Raw genomic sequence first — 24,560 nt, forward strand, 5'->3', positions numbered from 1 at the left:
TGGACTTAATTGATATTTATAGGACATTCCATCCAAAAACAACAGAATATACATTTTTCTCAAGTGCTCATGGAACATTCTCCAGGATAGATCATATCTTGGATCACTAATCAAGCCTTGGTAAATTTAAGAAAACTGAAATTGTATCAAGTATCTTTTCTGACCACAACGCTATGAGACTAGATATCAATTACAGGAAAAGATCTGTAAAAAATACAAACACATGGAGGCTAAACAATACACTACTTAATAATGAAGTGATCACTGAAGAAATCAAAGAGGAAATAAAAAAAATACCTGAAAACAAATGACAACGGAGACATGATGACCCAAAACCTATGGGATGCAGCAAAAGCAGTTCTAAGTGGGAAGTTTATAGCAATACAATCCTACCTTAAGAAACAGGAAACATCTCAAATAAAGAACCTAACCTTGCACCTAAAGCAATTAGAGGAAGAAGAACAACAACAAAAAAAACCCCCAAAGTTAGCAGAAGGAAAGAAATCATAAAGATCAGATCAGAAATAAATGAAAAACAAATGGAGGAAATGATAGCAAAGATCAATAAAACTGAAAGCTGGTTCTTTGAGACGATAAACAAAATTGATAAACCATTAGCCAGACTCATCAAGAAAAAAAGGGAGAAGACTCAAATCAATAGAATTAGGAATGAAAAAGGGGAAGTAACGACTGACACTGCAGAAATACAAAGATCATGAGAGGTTACTACAAGCAACTCTTTGCCAATAAAATGGACAACCTGGAAGAAATGAACAATTCTTAGAAATTGCACAACCTTCCGAGACTGAACCAGGAAGAAATAGAAAATATGAACAGACTAGTCACAAGCCCAGAAATTGAAAGTGTGATTAAAAATCTTCCAACAAACAAAAGCCCAGGACCAGATGGCTTCACAGGTGAATTCTATCAAACATTTAGAGAAGAGCTAACACCTATCCTTCTCAAACTCTTCCAAAATATAGCAGAGGGAGGAACACTCCCAAACTCATTCTACGAGGCCACCATCACCCTGATACCAAAACCAGACAAAGACGTCACAAAGAAAGAAAACTACAGGCCAAAATCACTGATGAACATAGATGCAAAAATCCTCAACAAAATACTAGCAAACAGAATCCAACAGCACATTAAAAGGATCATACACCGTGATCAAGTGGGGTTTATTCCAGGAATGCAAGGATTCTTCAATATATGCAAATCAATCAACGTGTTACACCATATTAACAAATTGAAGGAGGAAAACCATATGATCATCTCAATAGATGCAGAGAAAGCTTTTGACAAAATTCAACACCTATTTATGATAAAAACCCTGCAGAAAGTAGGCATAGAGGGAACTTTCCTCAACATAATAAAGGCCATATATGACAAACCCACAGCCAACATCAACCTCACTGGTGAAAAACTGAAACCATATCCACTAAGATCAGGAACAAGACAAGGTTGCCCACTCTCACCACTATTATTCAGCATTGTTTTGGAAGTTTTAACCACAGCAATCAGAGATGAGAAAGAAATAAAAGGAATCCAAATCAGAAAAGAAGAAGTAAAACTGTCAGTGTTTGCAGATGACATGATACTATACATAGGGAATCTTAAAGATGCCCCAGAAAACTACTAGAGCTAGTCAATGAATTTGATAAAGTTGCAGGATACACAATTAATGCACAGAAATCTCTTGCATTCCTGTACACTAATGATGAAAAATCTGAAAGAGAAATTAAGGAAACACTCCCATTTACCATTGCAACAAAAAGAATAAAATACCTAGGAATGAACCTACCTAGGGATACAAAAGACCTGCATGCAGAAAAGTATAAGACCCTGATGAAAGGAATTAAGGATGATACCAACAGATTGAGAGATATACCATGTTCTTGGATTAGAAGAATCAATATTGTGAAAATGACTATACTACCCAAAGCAATCTACCGATTCAGTGCAATCCCTATCAAGTTACCAGTGGCATTATTTATGGAACTAGAACAAAAAATCTTAAAATTTATATAGAGGGCTTCCCTGGTGGCACAGTGGTTGAGAGTCCACCTGTCAATGCAGGGGACATGGGTTCGTGCCCCAGTCTGGTAAGATCCCACATGCTGCAGAGCGGTTGGGCCCGTGAACCATGGCCACTGAGCCTGCGCGTCCGGAGCCTGTGCTCCGCAACAGGACAGGCCACAATAGTGAGAGGCCCGCCTACTGCAAATAAAATAATAATAATAAATTAATTAATTTTTAAAAAATTTATATAGACACACAAAAGACGCTGAATAGCCAAAGCAGTCTTGAAGGAAGAAAACAAAGCTGGAGGAATCAGAATCCCTGACTTTAGACGATACTACAAAGCTACAGTAATCAAGACAGTATGGTACTGGCACAAAAACAGAAACATAGATCAATGGAACAGGAGAGAAAGCCCAGAGATAAACCCATGCACCTATGGTCAACTAATCTATGACAATGGAGGCAAGGATATACAATGGAGAAAAGACAGTCTCTTCAATAAGTGGTGCTGGGCAAACTGGACAGCTACATGTAAAAGAATGAAATTAGAATAAAAGTTTTTTAAAAAACAACAAAAATAAAATAAATTAGAACACTCCCTAACACCATACACAAAAATAAACTCAAAATGGATTAGAGACCTAAATGTAAGACCAGACCTGGTAAAACTCTTAGAGGAAAACTAGGAAGAACTCTCTTTGACATAAATCACAGCAAGATGTTTTTTGATCCACCTCCTAGAGTAATGGAAATAAAAACAAAAATAAACAAATGGGATCTAATGAAACCTCAAAGCTTTTGCACAGCAAAGGAAACCATAAACAAGACGAAAAGACAATCCTCAGAATGGGAGAAAATATTTGCAAACAAATCAATGGACAAAGGATTAATCTCCAAAATATATAAACAGCTCATGCAGCTCAATATTAAAAAAACAAACAACCCAATGCAAAAATGGGCAGAAGACCTAAATAGACATTTCTCCAAAGAAGACATACAGATGGCCAAGAAACACAGGAAAAGCTGCTCAACATCGTTAATTATTAGAGAAATGCAAATCAAAAGTACAATGAGGTATCACCTCACACCAGTTAGAATAGGCATCATCAGAAAATCTACAAACAACAAATGCTGGAGAGGGTGTGGAGAAAAGGGAACCCTCTCACACTGTTGGTAGGAATGTAAATTGATACAGCCACTATGGAGAACATTATGGAGGTTCCTTAAAAAACTAAAAATAGAATTACCATATGGTCCACCAATCCCACTACTGGGCATATACCCAGAGAAAACCACAATTCAAAAAGACACATGCACCCCAATGTTCATTGCAGCACTATTTACAATAACCAGGTCATGGAAGCAACCTAAATGCCCGTTGACCTATGCATGGATAAAGAAGTTCTTGTACATATATACAATGGAATATTAGTCAGCCATAAAAAGGAACGAAATTGGGTCATTTGTTGAGACGTGGATGGATCTAGAAAATGTCATACTGAGTGAAGTAAGTCAGAAAGGGAAAAACAAATATCGTATATTAACGCATGTATGTGGAACCTAGAAAAATGGTACAGATGAACCGGTTTGCAGGGCAGAAGTTGAGACACAGGTGTAGAGAATAAATGTATGGACACCAAGGGGGAAAAGCGGTGGGGGGTGGTGGTAGTGGTGTGATGAATTAGGCAATTGGGATTGACATGTATACACTGATGTGTATAAAATTGATGACTAATAAGAACCTGCTGTATAAAAAAATAAATAACATTTAAAAATGAAAAAAAAAATTACATTATACAGTTAGCCTGTGATCTACTTTTCACTTAGCAATATACCATGGTCATTTTTACAAATAATATTGATCCATTCTCATTCTTAATAGCAGTCCAAAATTTCATAGTATAAATTTGCTATAAATTATTCAATCACTGACCTATTGGTGAACATCCAGGTTGTTTCTAGTGATTATTCTATTGTCAATAATATTACAACAAATGTCTCTGTAGATATACTTTTAGAAACCAGTGCTTTACCTTTGTGGGATGTATTCTTCAATGTAGGATCATAGGATCAAAGTGCATGCTCATTAAAACTTCTAACAAACTAAATTTCCAACAGTAGGAGTTTGATTAGCGCACGTCTCACACAAAGGAACATTCCTTACAAATAATGACACATTTCTATTGGTTTTGAAAAGTGTTTGTTAGAAGCTATTTAGAGAAAAGCCATGTTATATAGTATTACCCTATTTTGTAAAAATATGTGCATAGAATAAAAGACTGAAGAACACTGAAAAGAAATCACTTTGTGGATAATTATTGTTGTATTTTAAACCCATCAATCACTTTTGCTTGTATTTATATGCAGTGGTTAAATTTGAACCTAGAATTGTCATGTTGGAAATACAATAAATATTAACTATTTGCCACTGAAAGGGACAGATCATTAAAGAGCAGCATTGTACAAGATGATAGTGGATTCAAGTTATAAAATCACATTTATTTATCTCTCTTCTTCCCTTCCTCCCTTTTATCCTACCCCCTCTGTCTTCTTCAATAAAAATTTGAGATAGCTAACTCATTAGATCATAATGTACAATCCACTATACTAATGTTTTATTAAGTTTATAAATTCTATATTTTAGATATCTATTGTAAAAATATCAATACATATATAGAAAGCATTTGATGTTTAGATTCTTATATTCAGACTTCTCATATATATGTTATAGATCATTAATTACATTAGTTACAAAATGGTGGCTTTGCAGTTTTTCTTGGAATATTATATTTTTTATCCTATAAACATAATGAGAGCTTCCTTTTTATTTTGAATTGAAATACAGATGTTCACCCAAAGTAATAATAAATTTTTGTGTACTTTTTTCCCCTCCATATGTATATCAAGTCCATCTGAGGCAGGATTTGTAGGAAGGAAAGGAGAGAGAAAGGGTGTGTGCTCAAGACAGAGAGGAGAGAACAAATGTGTGAACACACTGGAATCAAAAGTGTGTTGAATTAAGAGGTGTTTCTATGTGAGAGGGTATCTCTCTGTAAAAGCTACAAGACATGCTCAAACTTCTGTAATGTGAAGAATGAATTAGATCAGAAAGGGAATCGTTCTGAATGAAACATCACAGAATTTTTAAAACCATAGAATTATTGTCAAATAGCCAGAGTTCCCTGCTGATACTGGTGCAGTGGATTTGTTGAGTCTTTGTCCAAGAGAGTTTAAACATTAAAATGGCTAAAGGTATGTGAAAGACAGAGAGATAGAGCCAAAGTGACAGAGAGACAAAGAGAAAAAAAGGCATCAAGAGACACAGAGAAAATATGAAAGTGCCTGTAATGAAGGAAGGTCAGAACAGTGTTTATTTCATGCTCATAGGCAGTAGACCTGAGTTCTGCTTTAATCGCTTACTTGAACTTGGCAGCATCTAGCCTGTTGTGTCTCTGTTTTCTTATCTGTCAAATAAGAATAATTGTAACCTCTGTTTTACCTACTGCACAGGTTTTTGGCAATAATAGAATGAAATGTTAGATGTAGAATTATTCTGAAAGCATGAAATGCTCTCTGCAGATAAAAGGTCATACTATCCAAGCATAGCATTTTTACTTTTGCAGAATTAGAGATGTGAGAAGAATATTTGCTTTTAGATTTTATAATTGGAATAATTTATTCAAATTATGAATAGAGTTAAGTATTGTGTTCTTATAAGTCAAACGATTTAGTAGAGTGTGGCTCGAAGTCAAACGGGTTGATCTTTAAATCTTGCATATACCTGTCACGTACTGGCTGTGCAATATTGGGTAGACTATATAACTGCTCTGAGCCTCAGTTCCATGATGGCAAACTTAGCAAGTCATTGTGAGCCTTACATGAGGGGTGGCTTTTCATTGCAGAACGTGGAGTAACCCCTTAATAAATATTAGTTATAGTGGTATTAGTACTACTATTATGATGATGATTCATGTTGTCATTATTGGTTAATTTTTCCACTTTGGTTAAGAAGCCTTGAAACTTCAGAGCTTTCACAACTAGGGGCATGATTGTTTGGTTTTTAAATTTTAGTTATTTAAAAGATTTTTCAGTATATATGCCATCTCCCTTCAAGCAGACTCAAAGTATAATGTATTGAATGTATTCTAATGTATTAAAGCCTAATGCAAACTAAGCTGTTTGAAGAAGAAATTGAACCAAGTTCATCAAAGTAGAAGATCTGCCTTCCTAAGACCTGTAGGTCACTGTAACAAGGCTAAATTTGGCTCTCATTTTCTGGAAGCATCACTAGAGGAAGTGATGAATGACCCAACTCATAATTTTCAGCCAAGAGAAAGTATACACATTTAGGGCTTGGAGGGTTGGTAGAGAAACATGTTATTTTCCTCATGCTGAATTCAGACAAATGTAAGGTAATTTAAAATGAAAGGTAATTTATCTCAGAGATTAAATCTGAAAAGCAACTGAATAAGATAATTTTTTAAATGATGTCTTTAATGATCAATTTTAAAATCAAGCCATTACAATAATTGAAATGACAGTGCATAGCACATGCTGGTGACGTGAGCTATTGGGTTTCAAAGGACTAGACAAAACATCATGGTTCCCAATCTATGTCCCGCAGGCAGGGTCATCCTGGGTGATGAGGAACTTAATGGATGTTCATAGTGTGACCATTTTGACCTTATTGGGAACCAATGAATGCTAAGAGATCTCAATTGTTTGTGTGCTTTGAAAGATAAAAAAGAAATTGCTTTGAAATGTCGAATTGAAATCAGTCATATAAATATATGCCAAATGTTTTCTTCTCCATCATTGCTCTGTTTTTGTTTTGCAGTTTAGATCTCTAACTTCAAAAATAGAGTTAATTCATAATAGATCCAGCCACATGGCTCTTACATTCTGGAATGTAATGTGTATAGTCTTATTCTCCTGGAATTCTTATGGTCATTATTCTCATGGAAAGCTGTTTACAATTCTTCGATGAAACCCCACAGTTCTTCTTCAGTGTGAAAGAGGAGCTTAAAGGACAGGAGTTTGATCTGGGCTCTTTTGGGGACTGCTCTATTTTGAGTTAGGCTCGCTAGTGTGAAGTAACTGTTAAATGCCTCTCTGGAGCACTGAATGACTGCAGTAGTTGAATGGGAGACTTTAATATTGATTTTTTTGGAAGTTGATGAACACCTACGAAGAGCAATATCTTCTTTTTCTTTCATTAATACAAGTTTGCTTCATTTGTTAACACCTAACTAGTGATTTCAGGAGCTACTTAGCATCATTCCTAGGCAGAATAAGATAAGAGTATTAGTTAAAAAGAAGGCTTAAGGGATACATCAGCAAACAAATACTTTATGGGTTAGCCATCTTCTCCTTGACCCAAATCATTGTTTATCTTTAGAGTTATAATATCTAAATTTCATTTAGATACTCATCTATTTTAGTACTACAGAAAAAAGTTAGAAGAGAAATGGCAACTGGAAATTATTTGCGACCCATGTAACAGACAAAAGATGAATATCATTGACCACCTAAGAACTATGTTGCTATAATATATTTTGTCCCAGTGATTCACATGTTTTGTATCATATACTGATTATAGGTGTGAATGCTGCAAGTAGTCTTGATTTCTTCATGACTTTTTGTGATAAGATTAGGATAGCTATAGCAGAGTTTGTTGATGTGAAAATTTTGTCTGAAACCTGTTGAAAACTGATTTTCAGTTTTGAGGAAATATCTCAGTTGGCCAATAGTTTTGCAGGATTAAATTTTATCTTTAACAAATGTGGGCTGGTTGATATTTCTTAGCTCTGTACCTACCGAGTTCACTCAGGAAAGTTGTTAGGCTAGAAATAGGACCTACTGTTTGGGCAGAATCTCAACAGTTGGGGCAGTGAGAGGACTACTCTATGAGTTTTTCTTATTTCTAGATGATTCATTGAATATTTCACAGTATGTAGATGGAGTTGTCTTGCCACAGTGACTCCTGGAATTAGACACTTTTAAGGGGCCCTGCAATTACTGTAACTGCGTAAAAGAGCCATGAATTACCAATGGGGGTTTGGATTTCTGAGCTGCCAACTGAAGATACTATACTGTAGATTAAGGACCTTGAAAGTGCATTTACTGCTTCTCCTGACATTTGAGCCTAAGACTGACCTTTGAGAGCTAGAAAGATTTAGTGAGAGTTTTTTTCAATCAAAAAGTTGATTATAGAAATTTCATAAACCATTTTTAAATTGCTTTAGCTGATTTTCATTCTTAGTAATAATTTTGACTGTTTTTTAAAGTGCCTAGCAGTCTTTGTTGAATGAAGGGATCAGACATGAATTCTCACATTTCTGGCCATGGCTGTTTTGAGCATATTTACGATCGTTTGGTATGTGTTCAGGGGGAAACTAATCTAAAGAGAGGCTGTGAAGGGAGAGTGAATTGCTTTTAGGCCACTGGAGGTAGCTGGAAATTGGAGATGAGACCGCATTCTGTTCTAACATGCAAAAGTTGCATGAGAGTCGGTGATTTGAAGTTCAGGTAAATGTAAGAGTTGTGAGACAGTGGTTCCCGAGAGTTTCAGTTATAAGAACTCATTAATAGGATAATAAGTGATGCTTTTAGTATCTGTTAAGTGATGAAATACGACAGAAGCCTCTATGAACTCAGTAACATTTTAAAGTAAATTTATATTATTTATTCCTTATGTCAGGTATATTACCTGTAAGTCATACCTCTTCTTCTTATAATCAACCTTTCACTGTATTTTTTTTTTTTTTTTTGGTATGCGATTCTCTCACTGCTGTGGCCTCTCCCGTTGAGGAGCACAGGCTCCGGACGGGCAGGCTCAGCGCATGGCCCGTGGCCATGGCTCACGGGCCCAGCCGCTCCGCGGCATGTGGGATCTTCCCGGCCCGGGGCACGAACCCGTGTCCCCTGCATCGGCAGGCGGACTCTCAACCACCGCGCCGCCAGGGAAGCCCAACCCTTCACTGTATTCTTAAGGCTTTAGAATGAAATAAAACTCTTTTACCACAGGCTTCAAGACCGTATGAGACCTGATTCCTGCTTCCCTTTGTAATGTCATCCTCCTTTCCCTTTCCTTCTAGCTCACTCTGTGCCTCAGCCACACAGGTCTCCTTCCTGAACCAATTGGACAGATCAAGTTCCTTCCAACCTCCGGACCTTTGTATGTGATTTTTCTTTTCCCCAGAATGCTCTTCTCCATGATCTTGGCTTGGTTGGATCCTATCGTCATGCAGTCCTCTGCTCAGAGAAGCCTTCCTGACACTTTGGTCTGAAACAGCATTCCCCACTCTTTGAAATAACACTAGTGCTACATAGATATTGCAAGCTACTACATGATAACCACAATGTAGAATAGCCTTTTATTAAGGTCGAGAAAACTAATGAGGCTCTGTTTATTAATAGTGAATAATGTCATCTCTCTTGTTAGAGAAGTAGCGGTATATTTCCCTATGCTCACCTCAGAATTGCCCATTTTTATCTAAGATTGTGTAGAAGGACAATTAGTCTTTGAGTCTATTCAGGAACTCTCTCTGCAATAAGTAAATGGGGAAGTGGGATCTCCAATTCATTTTCTTAAAATTGAATTTTGGAAGACCTGTTGCTAATCCTGGCATGAAGTTATCTGGGGATATTAAACCACCTAATAAAAATTTTAAGGAAGGAAAGAATCATCATGTTAGTTTTAGCATTTATAAATTAAGGCACACTAAATTCTTAGGGTGTTAGAAAAAGAATCTATATCTGATGTGTTGGAGCCAACGTACTGGCTCATATAAGAACTGCTGGTCAAAATTTAAGGAATTTTTTGCAAGCAGGTTGACTTTACATTAGTAGCTTGAAATTGGCTCTAGTGGGAGTATTTATCATGGAAATTGGCAAACACTACAAACCAGGGCTTTTTTGCTTTTTTTCCTGGAGAGCGCATTTAGCAGCACACCATTATATATAGCCAATATTTCAGAGAGTGACAATTGGATGATGACAAATCAATAGGGCCAACTCGAAATAACCAAGTTACTTTTATGGTTGTTTGCATTAAAATGTCACAAATTTGGGGCATGGAAGAAGAAGTTGTTTTTTGTTTGTTTGTTTTTTTAAAATAGATTATTTGTACACAGAAGCAGACAGGAAGGATAAAAAAATCAAGATCTTTGTATTTGCTTCTTATGCCTTTCAGGTCAGCCTGCTGAATTCTTGCAAAATGTTCTTAAGCTATATACTCGGGGTTAGAGCAGATAGCCACCTTCTGGAACTTGTGCTAGCAGCTTTCCTCAGCTCTCATACTGATAACACAACTCAACTGATCTCATATGTAGCATCATGTTTTAGTTACAGTGAGTGTGTTAGACTCTTTCTTTAGGGAAAGGAAAAGATTCCAAGAAGAGTTAGGTGGAGGCTCTGATTGATTATGGCTTATAATGTTGGAGCAAGTGGACACTAATGAGAGTTGCCCTAAGATTTTGAGCCTTCAATGGGAAACGACTTAAAGGAAAATTACACAAAGAGGCAGGGCTTTAAATATTACTCACTGACAAGAACATCTTTGAGTTACACTACTCTTTGAAGGCAGAGAGGGATTATTCGGGATGTTTCAGAGGCAAATGTCATGGGACAATATCTCTGTGAAGGGATATATGATAAGGAGTAGGTCCTATATTTCTCAGTTTGTTTTAAAGTAACACAAAGGCATGTTTGAAAGCCTCCAGTTTGTCTCTTCAGGGACTTGAGATTGAATGTCCTCCATTTAAAATGAAATTGGAGAAGTAAGAGCATCCTGAAATTCCCCCCTCCCCTCCAGTTTGTGATAAGCACTTGGAAAAGTTGGAAAATTCTAAGGGATTGTGTAAGATTGTGTTATGTCATCTTGTCTGATGTCTTTATAAAACAGGTTAGTTGTACCGTTTATGAGAAGAGAGAAAGTGGCTTTCTTCAATTATCTTTGGATGTAGCTAATTATCTTCTTGGAAGAGGGCTTTATTTTTAATGTTGCAGCATTTCTAGGACTTAGATTTTAATGAAACACTATTATTATTTCCCAAAGGATAAGATGTCATCTGTAGCTAAACAAGTTGGTATTCTGGGATTGATAATATCTAGTTTTTATTATATTAAAAAAATATGAACCAATTTATGGCCTTAGTCTCTGACTCAATGAAAATAAAGGAATTTGCAGTAAAGAGAATATTATGCAATGTGATTAAAATTAATTTCTTAAAGATCAAATAAGTCCTGTTATTTGGAAAAGTAGATCATTAGTAGAACAGTAGATCTCAGGAGTCACTATGAAGTTGCTACTGGTGTTCTCGAGGTCAGGAATGCTGAAGATAATTAAGAAAGGAGATTTTATGAAAATCATAGACGGGGACAGAGTTTTGCATCTTGTGTTGAATACTCAAGGGAAACAACTCTTTGCCTCAGGAAAAATAAAGTTTTAGCAAGCCAGAATTTAAAAAAATATTAAAATAAACATACAGTTAAATAGTCCTATCAAACTAAAGTAAAAGTCTCACAAACAGGACTTTTTAAGTAGAGTCTATTCTGAAGACTCTGAAGTTCTTAACCACTGGCCACCCATCACCATCTGTTTATCAGGTGAAAATTCCTGCCATTAGTATTTAGACACAAGCCATGTGAAAGAGAATCTATTGAAAAGAGTAGTATTGAATATGCCAATAACAGTCAACCAATATTAAGTATCTAAGTCATTATTTAAATGAGAAATAGATTATTATTTTTATTTTTCCTCATAACAGAGTTACTTTGCATAAACTGCCTTTGAAATTAAAGAGTTTTTTCCGTATAAAAAATCATGCCCATTCTAGAAAATTTTATAGAGAAAAGTAGAAAGAAAAAATATAATTCTGTCAGCAAAGGCAACCAATGCCAGCATTTCATTTCCTTCTGATACTGTTTCAAGTCATGACTGTATACTCTATTACTACTCTTCCTATTACTGCAACTGCAGTTACTACCACCACCTTTTCACCCATCATTTACTCAAAGTAACATTATATTTTTACCAGTCTTCACATATTTTTCCAGTTTTATTGAGAAATAATTGATATTCATCACCATATAAATTTGAAGTGTACAGTATGATGGTTTAATTTACCTATATTGAGAAGTGACTATATCACAGTAAGTTTAGTTAACATCCATCATCTCATATAGATAAAAATAAAAAGAAAATTCAAATAATTATCCTTGTGATGAAAATTCTTAGGATCTACTCTCTTAACAACTTTCCTTTGTATCATACAGTAATGTTAACTATAGGCATTATTTTGTACATTATGCCACTAGTACTTATTTATCTTATAACTGGAAGTTTGTACCTTTTGACCACCTTCCTCAGATTCCCCCTCCCTGCCACACTGCCTCTGGTAACCATAAGTCTGATCTCTTTTTTCTATGAGTTTTTAAAAAATTAGATTCCACATAGAGTGAGATCATACAGTCTTTGTCTTTCTCTGTCTGATTTATTTCACTTAGCATAATGCCTTCAAGATTCATCTGTGTAGTTACAAATGGTAGGATTTTCTCATTTTTATGGCTGAATAATATTCCATTGTGTACCTATATCTATATCTAGATGTATATATATATATATACATGCCACAACTACTTTATCCATTCATCCATTAGTGGATGCTTAGGTTGTTTTCATGTCTTGGCTATTGCAAATAATTCTGGTATGAGCATAGTAATGCAGATATTTTTTCCAAGTTAGTGGAAATTCAGAAAAGTAAAACAACCTGCTCAAGGTTTTAACACATGACAGGACTAGGATTGGGACCCAGATATATCTAATTTGAAAGCCTATTTTCTTTACATTTTCACACACACGTGCTTTTGTGTTCTAAAAACAATTCTGTTTCATGCTTTTTCACTTAAAAATAGTATAAGATTTTTTCCATGCTGTTAACACTCTTCATAAACAATTTAATTGCATCATAACAGTCCATTCTAGGTATATTTTTCATGTTGATAAATTTTATATTGTTTTAATTTTTTATGTATACCTTTTTACTACTTAAAACCAAATCATTACAAAACATAATGTGAGAAGGCTAGATCAGTTAGACTGAGGTCTAGAAGAGAAAACAGGTAGAACTGAGGAGTGCTAATGCCATAGTCAGTATTCACTACTGCAGGTCACTTTCCTGAAAGCCACTCGTTAAGCAAATGTGGACAAGGACCAGCTTGTAGTCAGATGCTTTTCAAATTAAGACTTTTAACATAAAATTCCAAATATGTTGCTTATGCTCTGTGTTGCTAAGGACTTTGTTTTTGTCTTATCCAGTTTCTGACTTTTCTGACAGTACTCTGTACAACTCCTGACAAAATGTTTCTTGGTTTCTCTTTACTTTGAGTTTTGTATCCTTAGGAATTTATTTGGAACTTCTTATCCCAGAGAATCAAATGATCACCATATTTCTAGTTCTGCAAAACTTCCCTGTTAACCACTGAAACCCAACCATAGAATTTGTAAATATTTTTCCTGCTGACTACCTGTTTAATCCCATGTGTAAACCATATTGTGTTTAAAACATCTTGTTCAATAGTTTTATCTGCCTAGTTACCTCAATTTAAGCTGCTTGAAGAAATAAATATTCTCTAAAGAAGCATGAGGTATGGATAAAGAACTGTCACATTTATACCAGTTTTTCCAAACAGCTAATTAAGTATCCAATTCTTTACTATTTTCTTAAATCCAACATATTTCTTGAGCACCTGTACTGTAACTGGCATTGTAGTAGACACTGGGCATATAGTAGAGAAAAAGCTAAAAATGATCCCTGCCCTCACAGAGCATAAAGTCTAGTGGAAGAGGCACACAAAAAAATAAGTAAACAAATTGTATATAATAATAAGTAAAACAAAATGGAATTGTATGGTTTTGCTTGTTTGTCGGTCCCATATTCATTAAATGATATTTTACTTAAAGAAAAATTTCTTAATGTCTTTCCTGTTGCCATGGAATTACTTTGTTCTCAGGTCTGTCAGGAAATTATTGGCTTCCTAACAAGAAAATGCCTTTGTAGTGTGCCTGAATGCTATCTGGCTCTGCTCAACTCCACAAACTGTGAAAGCACTTGTCAGCTCTGCCAGTAAATCTTCCCTCTCTTACCGTAGGTCCAAGGATCTTATAAAGGAAGCCATCCTTGACAATGACTTTATGAAGAACTTGGAGCTGTCGCAGATCCAAGAGATTGTGGACTGTATGTACCCAGTGGAGTACGGCAAAGACAGTTGCATCATCAAAGAAGGAGATGTGGGGTCGCTGGTGTATGTCATGGAAGGTATGGTTTGTAACTATGTTCCTCTGACATTCAGATATTCTCTTTTCACCTTATCAGCCTGCACACAGATGGCAATGCATTGCACGATACAATTCCGTTTTTCTTTTTTGTTGTTGTTGAGAAATAGTTTGAAAAGAGGTAGAACACTGCTTAGTGGTTGATTAATCGTTTGAAGTGTTTGTGTTTAGAATTATTAATATAGAATCTACTATTTTTTCAGACATGGGGAAAGGATGATAACGTGAAAGAAAGAATTGATATTTATTGCACTGAATAAGACCACACACTGTCAGATCATTAAGCAAACTCAGAAAGCTTCAATGAAAGCTTAAGTCTCTTGGAAGTATTTTTGGTCAGATAATCAAAGTGTCTTCAGCTCTACTTTTACCTCGCAGTATATGACTAGGTTTCCTGCTATGATGCTTCTATAAAAAGAGAATGTTTTCAGTGTTTCATATGTGTCTGCTAGAGGCAGATCATAAAGGTTGTATGGTATATTAGCCACCTGATTAATAAGAGCAATAGCTTGCTTCATAAATTTTGCACCAACTAAGATAGAAACTGCTTTGAAAAAAAAACCGAGGTATGCACTGTGCAAACATGTTTTGCACTTACGTAAATTTTTATAATGTGTATTTCTAACTTGAAATTTATAATGGCATGTTTTCCTTTTGGAGAAAAAAGAAGCCATGAAGAAATCATGACTGAATTAGCTGAGAAGAAAGTGAGTTCAGAAATGTCTGTAATAGAAGACGGTTGGCATAGAAAAATCACAATCGATTTATATGATGGCAGTTAGTGTTTTACCCAAAGCATTCATGGCAGTGTCCTATAACTGTCAAGTTTCTAGGTCATTCAGAGGAGGGGTGTATTGGGGCAAGTCAATCAACTTCACTGAGTTTCACCCAGCTTATAAAAAAGAAGATACTATTTCTTTCTGGCAGTGGTTTTCAACTGGTGATGATTCTGTTCTCCAGGGACATTTGGCAATGTCTGGAGACATCTGATTGTTACAATGTGAGTGAGTGTGGAGGTGGGGGGAGGCTCCTGGCATCTATTAGGTAAAGACCAGGGGTGCTACTCAACAGGGCAGCGACCCACAGCAAAGAATTACCTCTCCGTAGTGCCTATGCTGAAAAACTTGCTTTCTAACTTCTTTGTACGATTGTTATGAAGTTAGTATGGAATAAGTTGTGTGGATGTGTAATGTAAAGTATAAAGCACTGTAGAATAGCAATCAGTATTATTCATATACGTAGCTGATTCACTTTGTTATACAGCAGAAACTAACACACCATCGTAAAGTAATTAAACTCCAATAAAGATGCTAAAAAGTAAATAAATAAATAAGAAGAAAAAATCAGTAGTATTATTTCCATTAAATACTTGACAGTATGTAAGAAGTGTTCTTTCTACGTTAATTTTTCTTTGTGGTCTTTTTTGACATATATCAGGCACCTGATATTTGGGTTAAGGGCTAATATTTATTATCCCCTTTTATAGATGAGAAGACTGAGGCCCAACTGGTTTAGAGTAGAGTTCGGAGTGAATCCAAGTAATCTGGATTCAGAACCCAAGCTCTTAACTATAGGGCTATGTATTAGTGAGGGTTCTCCAGAGAAAAAGAGCCAATAGGGTGTGTGTGTGTTTGTGTATCTGGGTATTGAGAGAGAGGTTTATTTTAAGGAATTGGCTTCCATAATTGTGGCAGCTGGCAAGTCCAAAATCCACAGGGTAAGGCCAGCAGGCTGGAGACTCAGGGAAAGGTTGATGCAACAGCTCAAGTCTGAAAGCCAACTGCTGGCAGAATTCCCCTTCCTCAGGGGAGGTCAGTCTTTTTTCTGTTAAGGACTTCAACTGATCAGATGAGGTCTACCAACATTAAGAAAGTAATCTGCTTTGACTCAAAGACTAATGATTTAAATGTTAATTCCATCTAAAAAATACATGCACAGAAATGTCTAGTGTAATGTTTGACCAAATATCTGGATGTCATGGGTTTGCAAGTTGACATGGAAAATTAACCATCACAGGTCCATTCCTTGTCAACTTGGCACCCATATACATCTCCTTAAACCATACTCAGCCTCCAAGTAAAGACAGTAACAAGGTCATACTTCTGCCTAACATGACATAATGATCCTGTGTACAATGAAAACAAACAAACCCTTTTCCCAGAAAAGGATGCAAAGTCCTTGGGTAGTGTTTACTCTTCTCCTTAATACCCCATAAATCAAATACTATGATGTAAAGTTAACAATACTTAAATACTATGATACAAAGTCAATACATCTTATGTTACATGATAAGGACTTATAAGAGAGAAGGAAACAAAGATTTTATGCACACATGCACTCACTCATACATACAGACAAACACATTTGTAACAAAATAAAGAAGAAATCCCCGTGGCAGACATCCCTAAGTAAAGGTAAATATACTAATTTTTTCCCCATTGCATCAAGCTAATTTTAATATATTTTATTTATCTTAGTTTTACTGTTAGATTGACTAAATAGCAAGTCATCTTAATTATGCTTTTAAAAACAATGTACCAATATTCAAAGTCACAGATTTTGCTATGATGCTGTTGTTTGCTTCAGTTAAACTCACTAAATGACCATGATCTTATAACCTGATGCTGATCTGTCCCCAAGCCGTAATTCTAATCAGTTCCATGTAAATTTGGCTGATTTTATGCTAATATTCTCATGTCAAAATAATTTTTAAATACCCATCATTTACATTTTTATAAGTTTTAATTGAGGAAATGTTTTATTGCTTAGTTTTTTATCAACATTTAATCTTCTCAAAATTTAGATAGCACTCTTCTTGATATAGACAGATTCTTTTTCATCTGTGAACAGTATTAATATTTATAGAGTATACCATAGCAACAATGGATGAATAGGCTATAGAGGATCTTTCACAAACTTGCGTATTATCAAAACATTCAGAAAAACACCCAGGAGTTTACGTGAAAAATCAGTCTAATTTTTCCTCTCTTCAGTTAAATGAAGTTTTCTTCATAAAGTACTTGTTTAACCTGTATCTTTAATGATTTTTGTTTTAGCTTGGGCAGTGTCCCAAGTATTACTGCATACCTAAATGCCAAATTTTCTCATTGTTTTAACAAAAGAGAATGGTCATATGTTAAGACTTTACTAATTAGAATGACTGGGGAAAAATCATCTGGAGGTAGTGTAAATATATCATGTATTTTCAAGCAAAATGAGTTGTATGACTTGCAGTTATTTACAGTTACTGGCTAGTGGAAGTTTCATTTCTAGTTTTGATCAGAACTGTTTTGGTATTAGTTACTTAAGGCAGCAGTGGATCAAGTTGCTAAGGCTTGATTTATATTTTAATTATGTTTTCAAATATATAAATGACTCTTACAAAATACTTGAATACAGCTTATTTTCTTAAACCAATAGATATTGGCCTTAATTATGATGTAATATTTGTTAATATCTTTACACTCTTGCTCTCTCTTTTTTTTCCATAAACATAAACGTCTGCCTACTGTCATCCAAAAGAAATTCTGATTTAGTGATTGAGAATTGGTTATGTAAATCAAACACCTTCTTTGGGAATCTAATATTTTCGTAGTGAAAAATGTCTAGTTTATATCCATTGAAGTGGTTGATTTGCTTAGAGATATATTTTCTGTGATCTTTCATTGTGGAAGCAGATAGATTATATTTTGTTTTCTGAAAATGGCAAGTATCTGTTTAGTGTTCTTTGATTATTGGCTATTTTAAGTTAAACTTTTAAGTGAAACCATCAAGCTGTTGTTTTTCACAAGGTGCTTGTTAATGATAATGGCTTTTATTAAGTCCTTATTATATGGTCTCATATCCATCCCTCTCCTCTTATTAGTTCCTTCTTTCTTTCTGCAAGCATAACTGTGATTTGGTTTAATCTTGGTCCACCTCTGAGTCTTTATTGTTTAGGACTCTGCCATGTACCTTGAAGGCCCTCCTTTTTCTGTCTACCATCAATAGCACTGATTTTGTTTTCCTCTCAGTTTTTTAAAAATACTTTTTGAAGGGTTTCCCTGGTGGCGCAGTGGTTGAGAATCCGCCTGCCGATGCAGGAGACACGGGTTCGTGCCCTGGTCCGGGAAGATCCCACATGCCGCGGAGCAACTAAGCCCGTGAGCCATGGCCGCCAGGCCTGTGCGTCTGGAGCCTGTGCTCCGCAACGGGAGAGGCCACAACAGTGAGAGGCCCGCATACCGCAAAAAAAAAAGAAAAAAAAAAAAAAGATTAAAAAATAAAATACTTTTTGAAGAAGGAACAATTCTTTCAACTCATCACACAAGTGATTTTTTAAATAGGCTTTTTGTACACTAATTCTAAGTGATCTGTGATTACTCGCAACTCTCAAGTTTCTGTTGTTATTGCACTGAGATTTCCCTTTTGTCTTCTGAAGACTGGTCATCCAGCAAGTCGGTTGATACCAGGTCTGCTTGTTAAGCTGATGTCCAACACTATTTATTCTTCAACATGGATATGGACCATGCTGGCCACCCACCATCAACAGGAAACTTATACAACTTCATACTGCAAGTTCTCTCCCACCCCCACCCCATCCCCTGAAACATTTTTACTGTTTTTATGATTAAATAACATATGAAAGCTGACATTCAAAGAGGGATTTTTATGTAAAATTGAACATTAATGAAGAGCTTCACCATGTCAGTTGGCATTCAAAACACTACCTGAGAGTATGAGGGAGTTGAATGCATTTTCATATGAATTAGTTCAGTAAATTTAACATGAGAAACAGACCATTTTATTCTCCAAAATCAGGTGTTGCCTTTTGGCCTTTTGAGTTTTTCATGTTCTTCTGAAAGCTATGGTTAGAATAGTTAAAATATCAATGCACTTAAAGTTAGTTTTGCAGTCCCTTTACAGGACCAAGCTTATCATGTTAATGATAAAGAACAAGCTGATGTACTGTGTTAAAAATAAGACAACAGGCCCTGAATGCATCCACTTATGCTAAGCCCCGTGTCACCAAATTGAGACTCGATTATAGTTTTGGCTCTCCCAGAAATGGAATCTTAAACCAGTCAATCAGGAGTCACCTAATTAGCAGTAGTTAGGAAATCTGCCTGGTAGGCCCCTGACATCCCCTAAAAGGAAATTGACCTTGCCATAACCAATCCACTTTTTTGTCTAATATCGCTTCCCTGTTCCTGCTCCCTTCTGCCTATAAAAGCTTTTTATTTTGTACAGCTCCCTAGAACTTCTTTCTTATTGACTTGATTGAATACTGACCAATTCATGAACCATTAATTAAAACCAGTAAGATCATTAAAATTTACTCAGTTGAATTTTGTTTTTTAACAACTGCTTATATAAAAACAAAACAAAAAATCTATTTTGAAAAAAGTTATAAGCAAAGGGAATCTGGAAGTTTTAAATGTGAATATTAAAATGTATTTCAGTTTTGGAGTTAATGGCAAGAACAGGGAACTGAGATAGTTAGATGCCCCATGGGGTATCATGTTTATTTTGGGGTCCCATCCCCCCAAAAAGACTTTACTATACTTGAGCGAGTGCAGGAAGCATAACATTTATTTTTAGCAAGTTGCCGTATCATGTACAGATGAAAGGTTCAGGAGGAGAGAATAACTGTTTTTAAAAGCTGAAAACACTCACATGAAAAGGGAATTAGTCTTCATGAATCTAGATGACCAAAGAAAATGCAAGTTATAGGGGAGCTTACATTGGGTCTGCTTGAGAATCAATATTCTGCTAATTAATACGTCTAGAAGTGAGGAAGCAACCTGATGTCATGGCAAGAACCCCATCTCAGGAGGCACTCTAGCAGTGACTACCTAGCATCTGCTTGGAGAAAGTTTGTGTGGGTGGAAGGGGGGTGATTCCCTGTGGCTGAATTGAACACATCTCCTAATCCCTTTCCCAAGCTCCAAGATTCTGAGGCTGTGTTTCTCTGAACAAGTACCTTACAAGTTAGCTTATGAGAACCCAGCCCTCCAAAAGTTTCTTCTTAAAAACCCACGCCTGTATACAATGTGCATGTTTATAATTCGGAACGTTTTTGTACTTTATATTATATAAATCTAGTAATACTGCATGTATTCTTCTGCTACTTCACTTTTTTGTTCAATATTAGCTCCCACTATTTTATACCCAATTTCTTTATCCTTTCTGCTATTGATTATATTTGGATTGTTTCCAGTTATTTTGCTCCTGATTACTAATGAGGATGAGTGTCTTTTCACGTGTTTATAATATGCAGTTTGTGTTCTGTGAAGTGTCTGTTGGAGTCTTCTGCCCATTTTTTTGTTGGTTGGTTGACTTTACATATTTTGGAGTTTAATCCTTGTCAATTACATGCATTGCAAATATTTTTCTCCCATCTATATAGCTTGTAGTTTTACTACTTTGTGAGTATCTTCTGAGGAACAGAAGTTACTAATTTTAACGTAGTCGAATATATCAGTCTTCTTCTTGGTCTGTGCTTTTTGTATCTTTGTAAGAAATCCTGGAAGGCAGTGTTTCTCATGCCCACATATGTGTGTATGAGTATGTGTGTGTCCGTGAAGGCATGTGTGTAGTAGGTTAGGCAGGTGAGATATTATCTTGAAGGAATATATACACATTTGTCATCTAAAGGAGAGTTGTCTCTTTCAAAGCAGGAAGCTGGAAAGGCAGTACATTTTTGCTTCTGTGTTCTTTTTTTTCCAACATATTTAAAGAATTCTGTCTAAGTTGTCCTTTGGGGACAGTAAATATGTTTTTGAATATGCTTGATGATAGCGATTTCTTTTTCCTGTGAGGGTAGATTTTATATTTGGAAATAATCACAAGCCATTTAGTGACAGATTTGATGAATAGGGGTAGGTGATTAATTTTTTTTTGGCTAAAATTTGTAAGGATGTATGTATATGTACCACTATAATGACATTTTTTGTAAAATTCAAGAAAAAGAAGATTGATCAAGAACATCATTATCCAAAAATGACATATTTTGAAGGATAGTATTCTTAATATTGATTTGGCTACTGAAGTCCTTGTTTGATTCTGGAAAATAAGCCTTATCACGTTGTGGTTATACTAATGTATAGTTCTCCATTTTCTTTCTAAATTATTAATGGTGAAAAAGAAAGTGAAGAGTGTAGCTTTTCTTACTTTTGAAGACTCCTGAAAGCCAAAATAATTAAAACTTGCTATGCTTATTTTTTTGAGATGATAGTTGAAAAGCCATCAATTTTTTCAAAGAATTAATCTGAAATTGGTACAACAGATCATGGATTATGTTAAAAAGGTACAACTATCTTTGTTTCTTCACAACAGTTATGGGATCTACTTCTATGCTGACTCATTTTGCTAAAATATCAGTATATCCATTCTTCAATTTTGAGAGAATGGCAAATTTGAAAGTTTAAAAATATATTTTTGATGAAAATGAAAACCAAAAACAGCATAGCTGAAAAAATGAAAAGAAAATGTGGATTAGTACCTTCTTGACAATAGTGTAATAGCACATTGATTTCTTGCTAATGAGGTGAAATTTACTTCAGCCATCCTTTCATGGAACTGTTGAGTAGTTTGCATGCTGAACAATAAACAGGATTCTAAAATTGTTGAGGGCTCATTTTAAGAACACACAGATGTATTTCTTCAGGGACTTTAACAAGATTTCCAGTGATTTTTGTGGGGGGCTAGATAGACTAATGCTTTTAATATTCATCCCTCTAATGAAAAATCCTTGAATGGTTAGTAATCGTTTTGGCACACTCTCAAAGGGCAGGGAAGATGGGCGCTACTTTCCAGCACAGTGAAACTGCCTGGTGTGACTACCATGGCAACAGCCCACCCACCCCCACTCCAGGGAAGATTGAAATGGGTCTCTGAAGTCCTTATTGGAATTCTCCCATGACTCCACATTTGAGGAATGCAGCCTGTAATTGCACCTACTTTATCTGAATGTAACTACTGTACCTTTGGAAGGTTGTGGTCTGAGTCTGATCTTTATGTTTTGATATTTATATTTAGATTTATATAATGATCTTTATATTTTATATTTAGGCTCTTCCATAAACTCCTTTCTGATGAAAGTGAAAATATTTTTGTACCAAAGCTTCTGCAGAAGTGCACAGATTTAGAATTATGATAGATGACTTGAAATGGTATTAAAATCAATTCCTGAGAATCCACATTTCATGCATATTTAAAGTATCAAGGACTTGTTATTGAGTATATTTACATTGATTTATTTAATACCATTTTTTTGCCTAATTTGCCCAACTTTACCAAATTAAGTAGCTTTCTTTGTATCCAGAACTATCTTATAGTTATTCATAAGAATATATGTGAGCTAATGCTTTTAAACCCATTTACTTTTTATTTGTTCTTTGCAATCTTGTGTAACTTAACAAGAAGAGTTAAGTTATTCTGTACACTTTTCAATATCAAAGCAAGTTACTCTGTTAATTTATCAATAGCAAAGCCATATTAGAAAAAACATTTAGTGAAGGTGGCCAAACTCTTATGAAAGGTGGTTTTCCATTTCACAAATACACAATGGTGTATTTTCAGAGAAAAACCAAAACTTTTCATAAAATCGTAATTAAAATAGTCAGTGTTTAAAATTTTCCTTCAAAATCGAGTATGCTTCTTTAAAAGATCATTTACTCCCTACTGGTAAAAAGAAGAGAGTGAGTGAGCATTTATTCCCAGTAGAGCTTAATTAATAGCCTATTGTAATAACTTTCATTAAAAGCCATTCACATACTCATCAATTTTTTTCACTTTTATGACTATAAGAACATAATTCAGGGCTTCCCTGGTGGCGCAGTGGTTGAGAATCCGCCTGCCGATGCAGGAGACACGGGTTCGTGCCCTGGTCCGGGAAGATCCCACATGCCGCGGAGCAACTAAGCCCGTGAGCCATGGCCGCCAGGCCTGCGCGTCCGGAGCCTGTGCTCCACAACGGGAGAGGCCACAACAGTGAGAGGCCCGCATACCGCAAAAAAAAAAAAAAAAAGAACATAATTCAGTGTTACATTTTATATTTGGCTCATGTTTATAAACCATAATTTTACATTACTCTTTTATTACATTGCATTTCATAATGGTTTAGAATATTTAATACCTTCAGCATATTCTTAAGGTAGATCTATGCTTTCTCCGATGGTTCATTCAATAATGGTACATGCCCTCAAATTAAAGCCATTTTTTAAAGATTTCTGGTGCAAAGATTTGTATTGACTCACCCTGTTGGAAATAAACACACACACATATTTGTACTTTGTGCCCATGAACATGTATATGAATTTACATGAAGTTATGCATTCTCAGAGTTCAGTTTATCTTCCAGGAGATGATGGGGTGGTGGTAGTATCATATATAGGATTCTATAAATGGTTAAATTCAAATTTATAAGAAAAGCAGAAGATTAATGATAAGTATTGATGATAAGGCTCTCATGTGATTTAAAAATTAGTCTGCAAAGAAAAAACATTTGGTTTGTAGGTTTCTGAGCACCATTGTGCAGACCATTCTCTTAAATGCAAATTAAGATGACTTATACAGAAAGTTTTGAAATTTCATTTAATCCTATGAATTTGAATTTTTATATAGTATATCAATTCTAAAGGTCAAAGGCATATGAAATAGGAAAAATGTTTCAGCAGATTTTTCTTTGTGTTGAGAATTAGGTTACATATATACATAGCAGGCATTGCTGAACTACCATACTTTCTCTCCCTCCATATGGTGTGTTTCTACAAAAGTAGAAAGGATGTTATAGATAAAGCAGAGCTTGGATTTGACTGAATGTAGTTCATGAATATATGAAATTTTTTGTATTTCCCTCAACAATTGAGAATAGCAAAGAAAGTTTTCAATGAAATTCTTCAATAGTTTCCTTACTATGATTTACTAATTCATTTATTTGATTATTCATTTCTCAATTTCAATTCCTAAAACCTAACTCCTCAATGCTGATTGTATCTCAGTGGGCACTGAGGATGTAATAGTGAACAAGACATACATGGCCCCTTCTTTTCTAGAGCTTCCATCCTGGTGATGGTAATAGGGGAAAAGGACAAAGAACAAGCATGGAGGCAAGCAAATACATTCAGATAGTGGTCAGTGCTATGAATACATTAGATACAACAGGATGATATAAGAGAGAATCATGAAGGTGGGTCTCATAATGATTAGGTGGTTC

The 24,560-nt window shown here is 35.3% G+C and overlaps 1 protein-coding gene across 2 annotated transcripts in view; it reads left to right on the plus strand.

Moving 5' to 3' along the window:
* PRKG1 (protein kinase cGMP-dependent 1) overlaps positions 1-24,560 on the plus strand; it is a 1,199,831-nt gene that overhangs the window by 151,696 nt on the left and 1,023,575 nt on the right. For both annotated transcript variants that reach the window (XM_059053703.2, XM_059053702.2), the window contains exon 2: positions 14,179-14,345. In XM_059053703.2, coding sequence (XP_058909686.1) covers positions 14,179-14,345 — 167 coding nt within the window. The remainder of the gene's footprint in view (positions 1-14,178; positions 14,346-24,560) is intronic.

This window comes from Kogia breviceps, chromosome 2 (assembly GCF_026419965.1).
Source record: "Kogia breviceps isolate mKogBre1 chromosome 2, mKogBre1 haplotype 1, whole genome shotgun sequence".
Lineage (NCBI taxonomy): Eukaryota > Metazoa > Chordata > Mammalia > Artiodactyla > Physeteridae > Kogia > Kogia breviceps.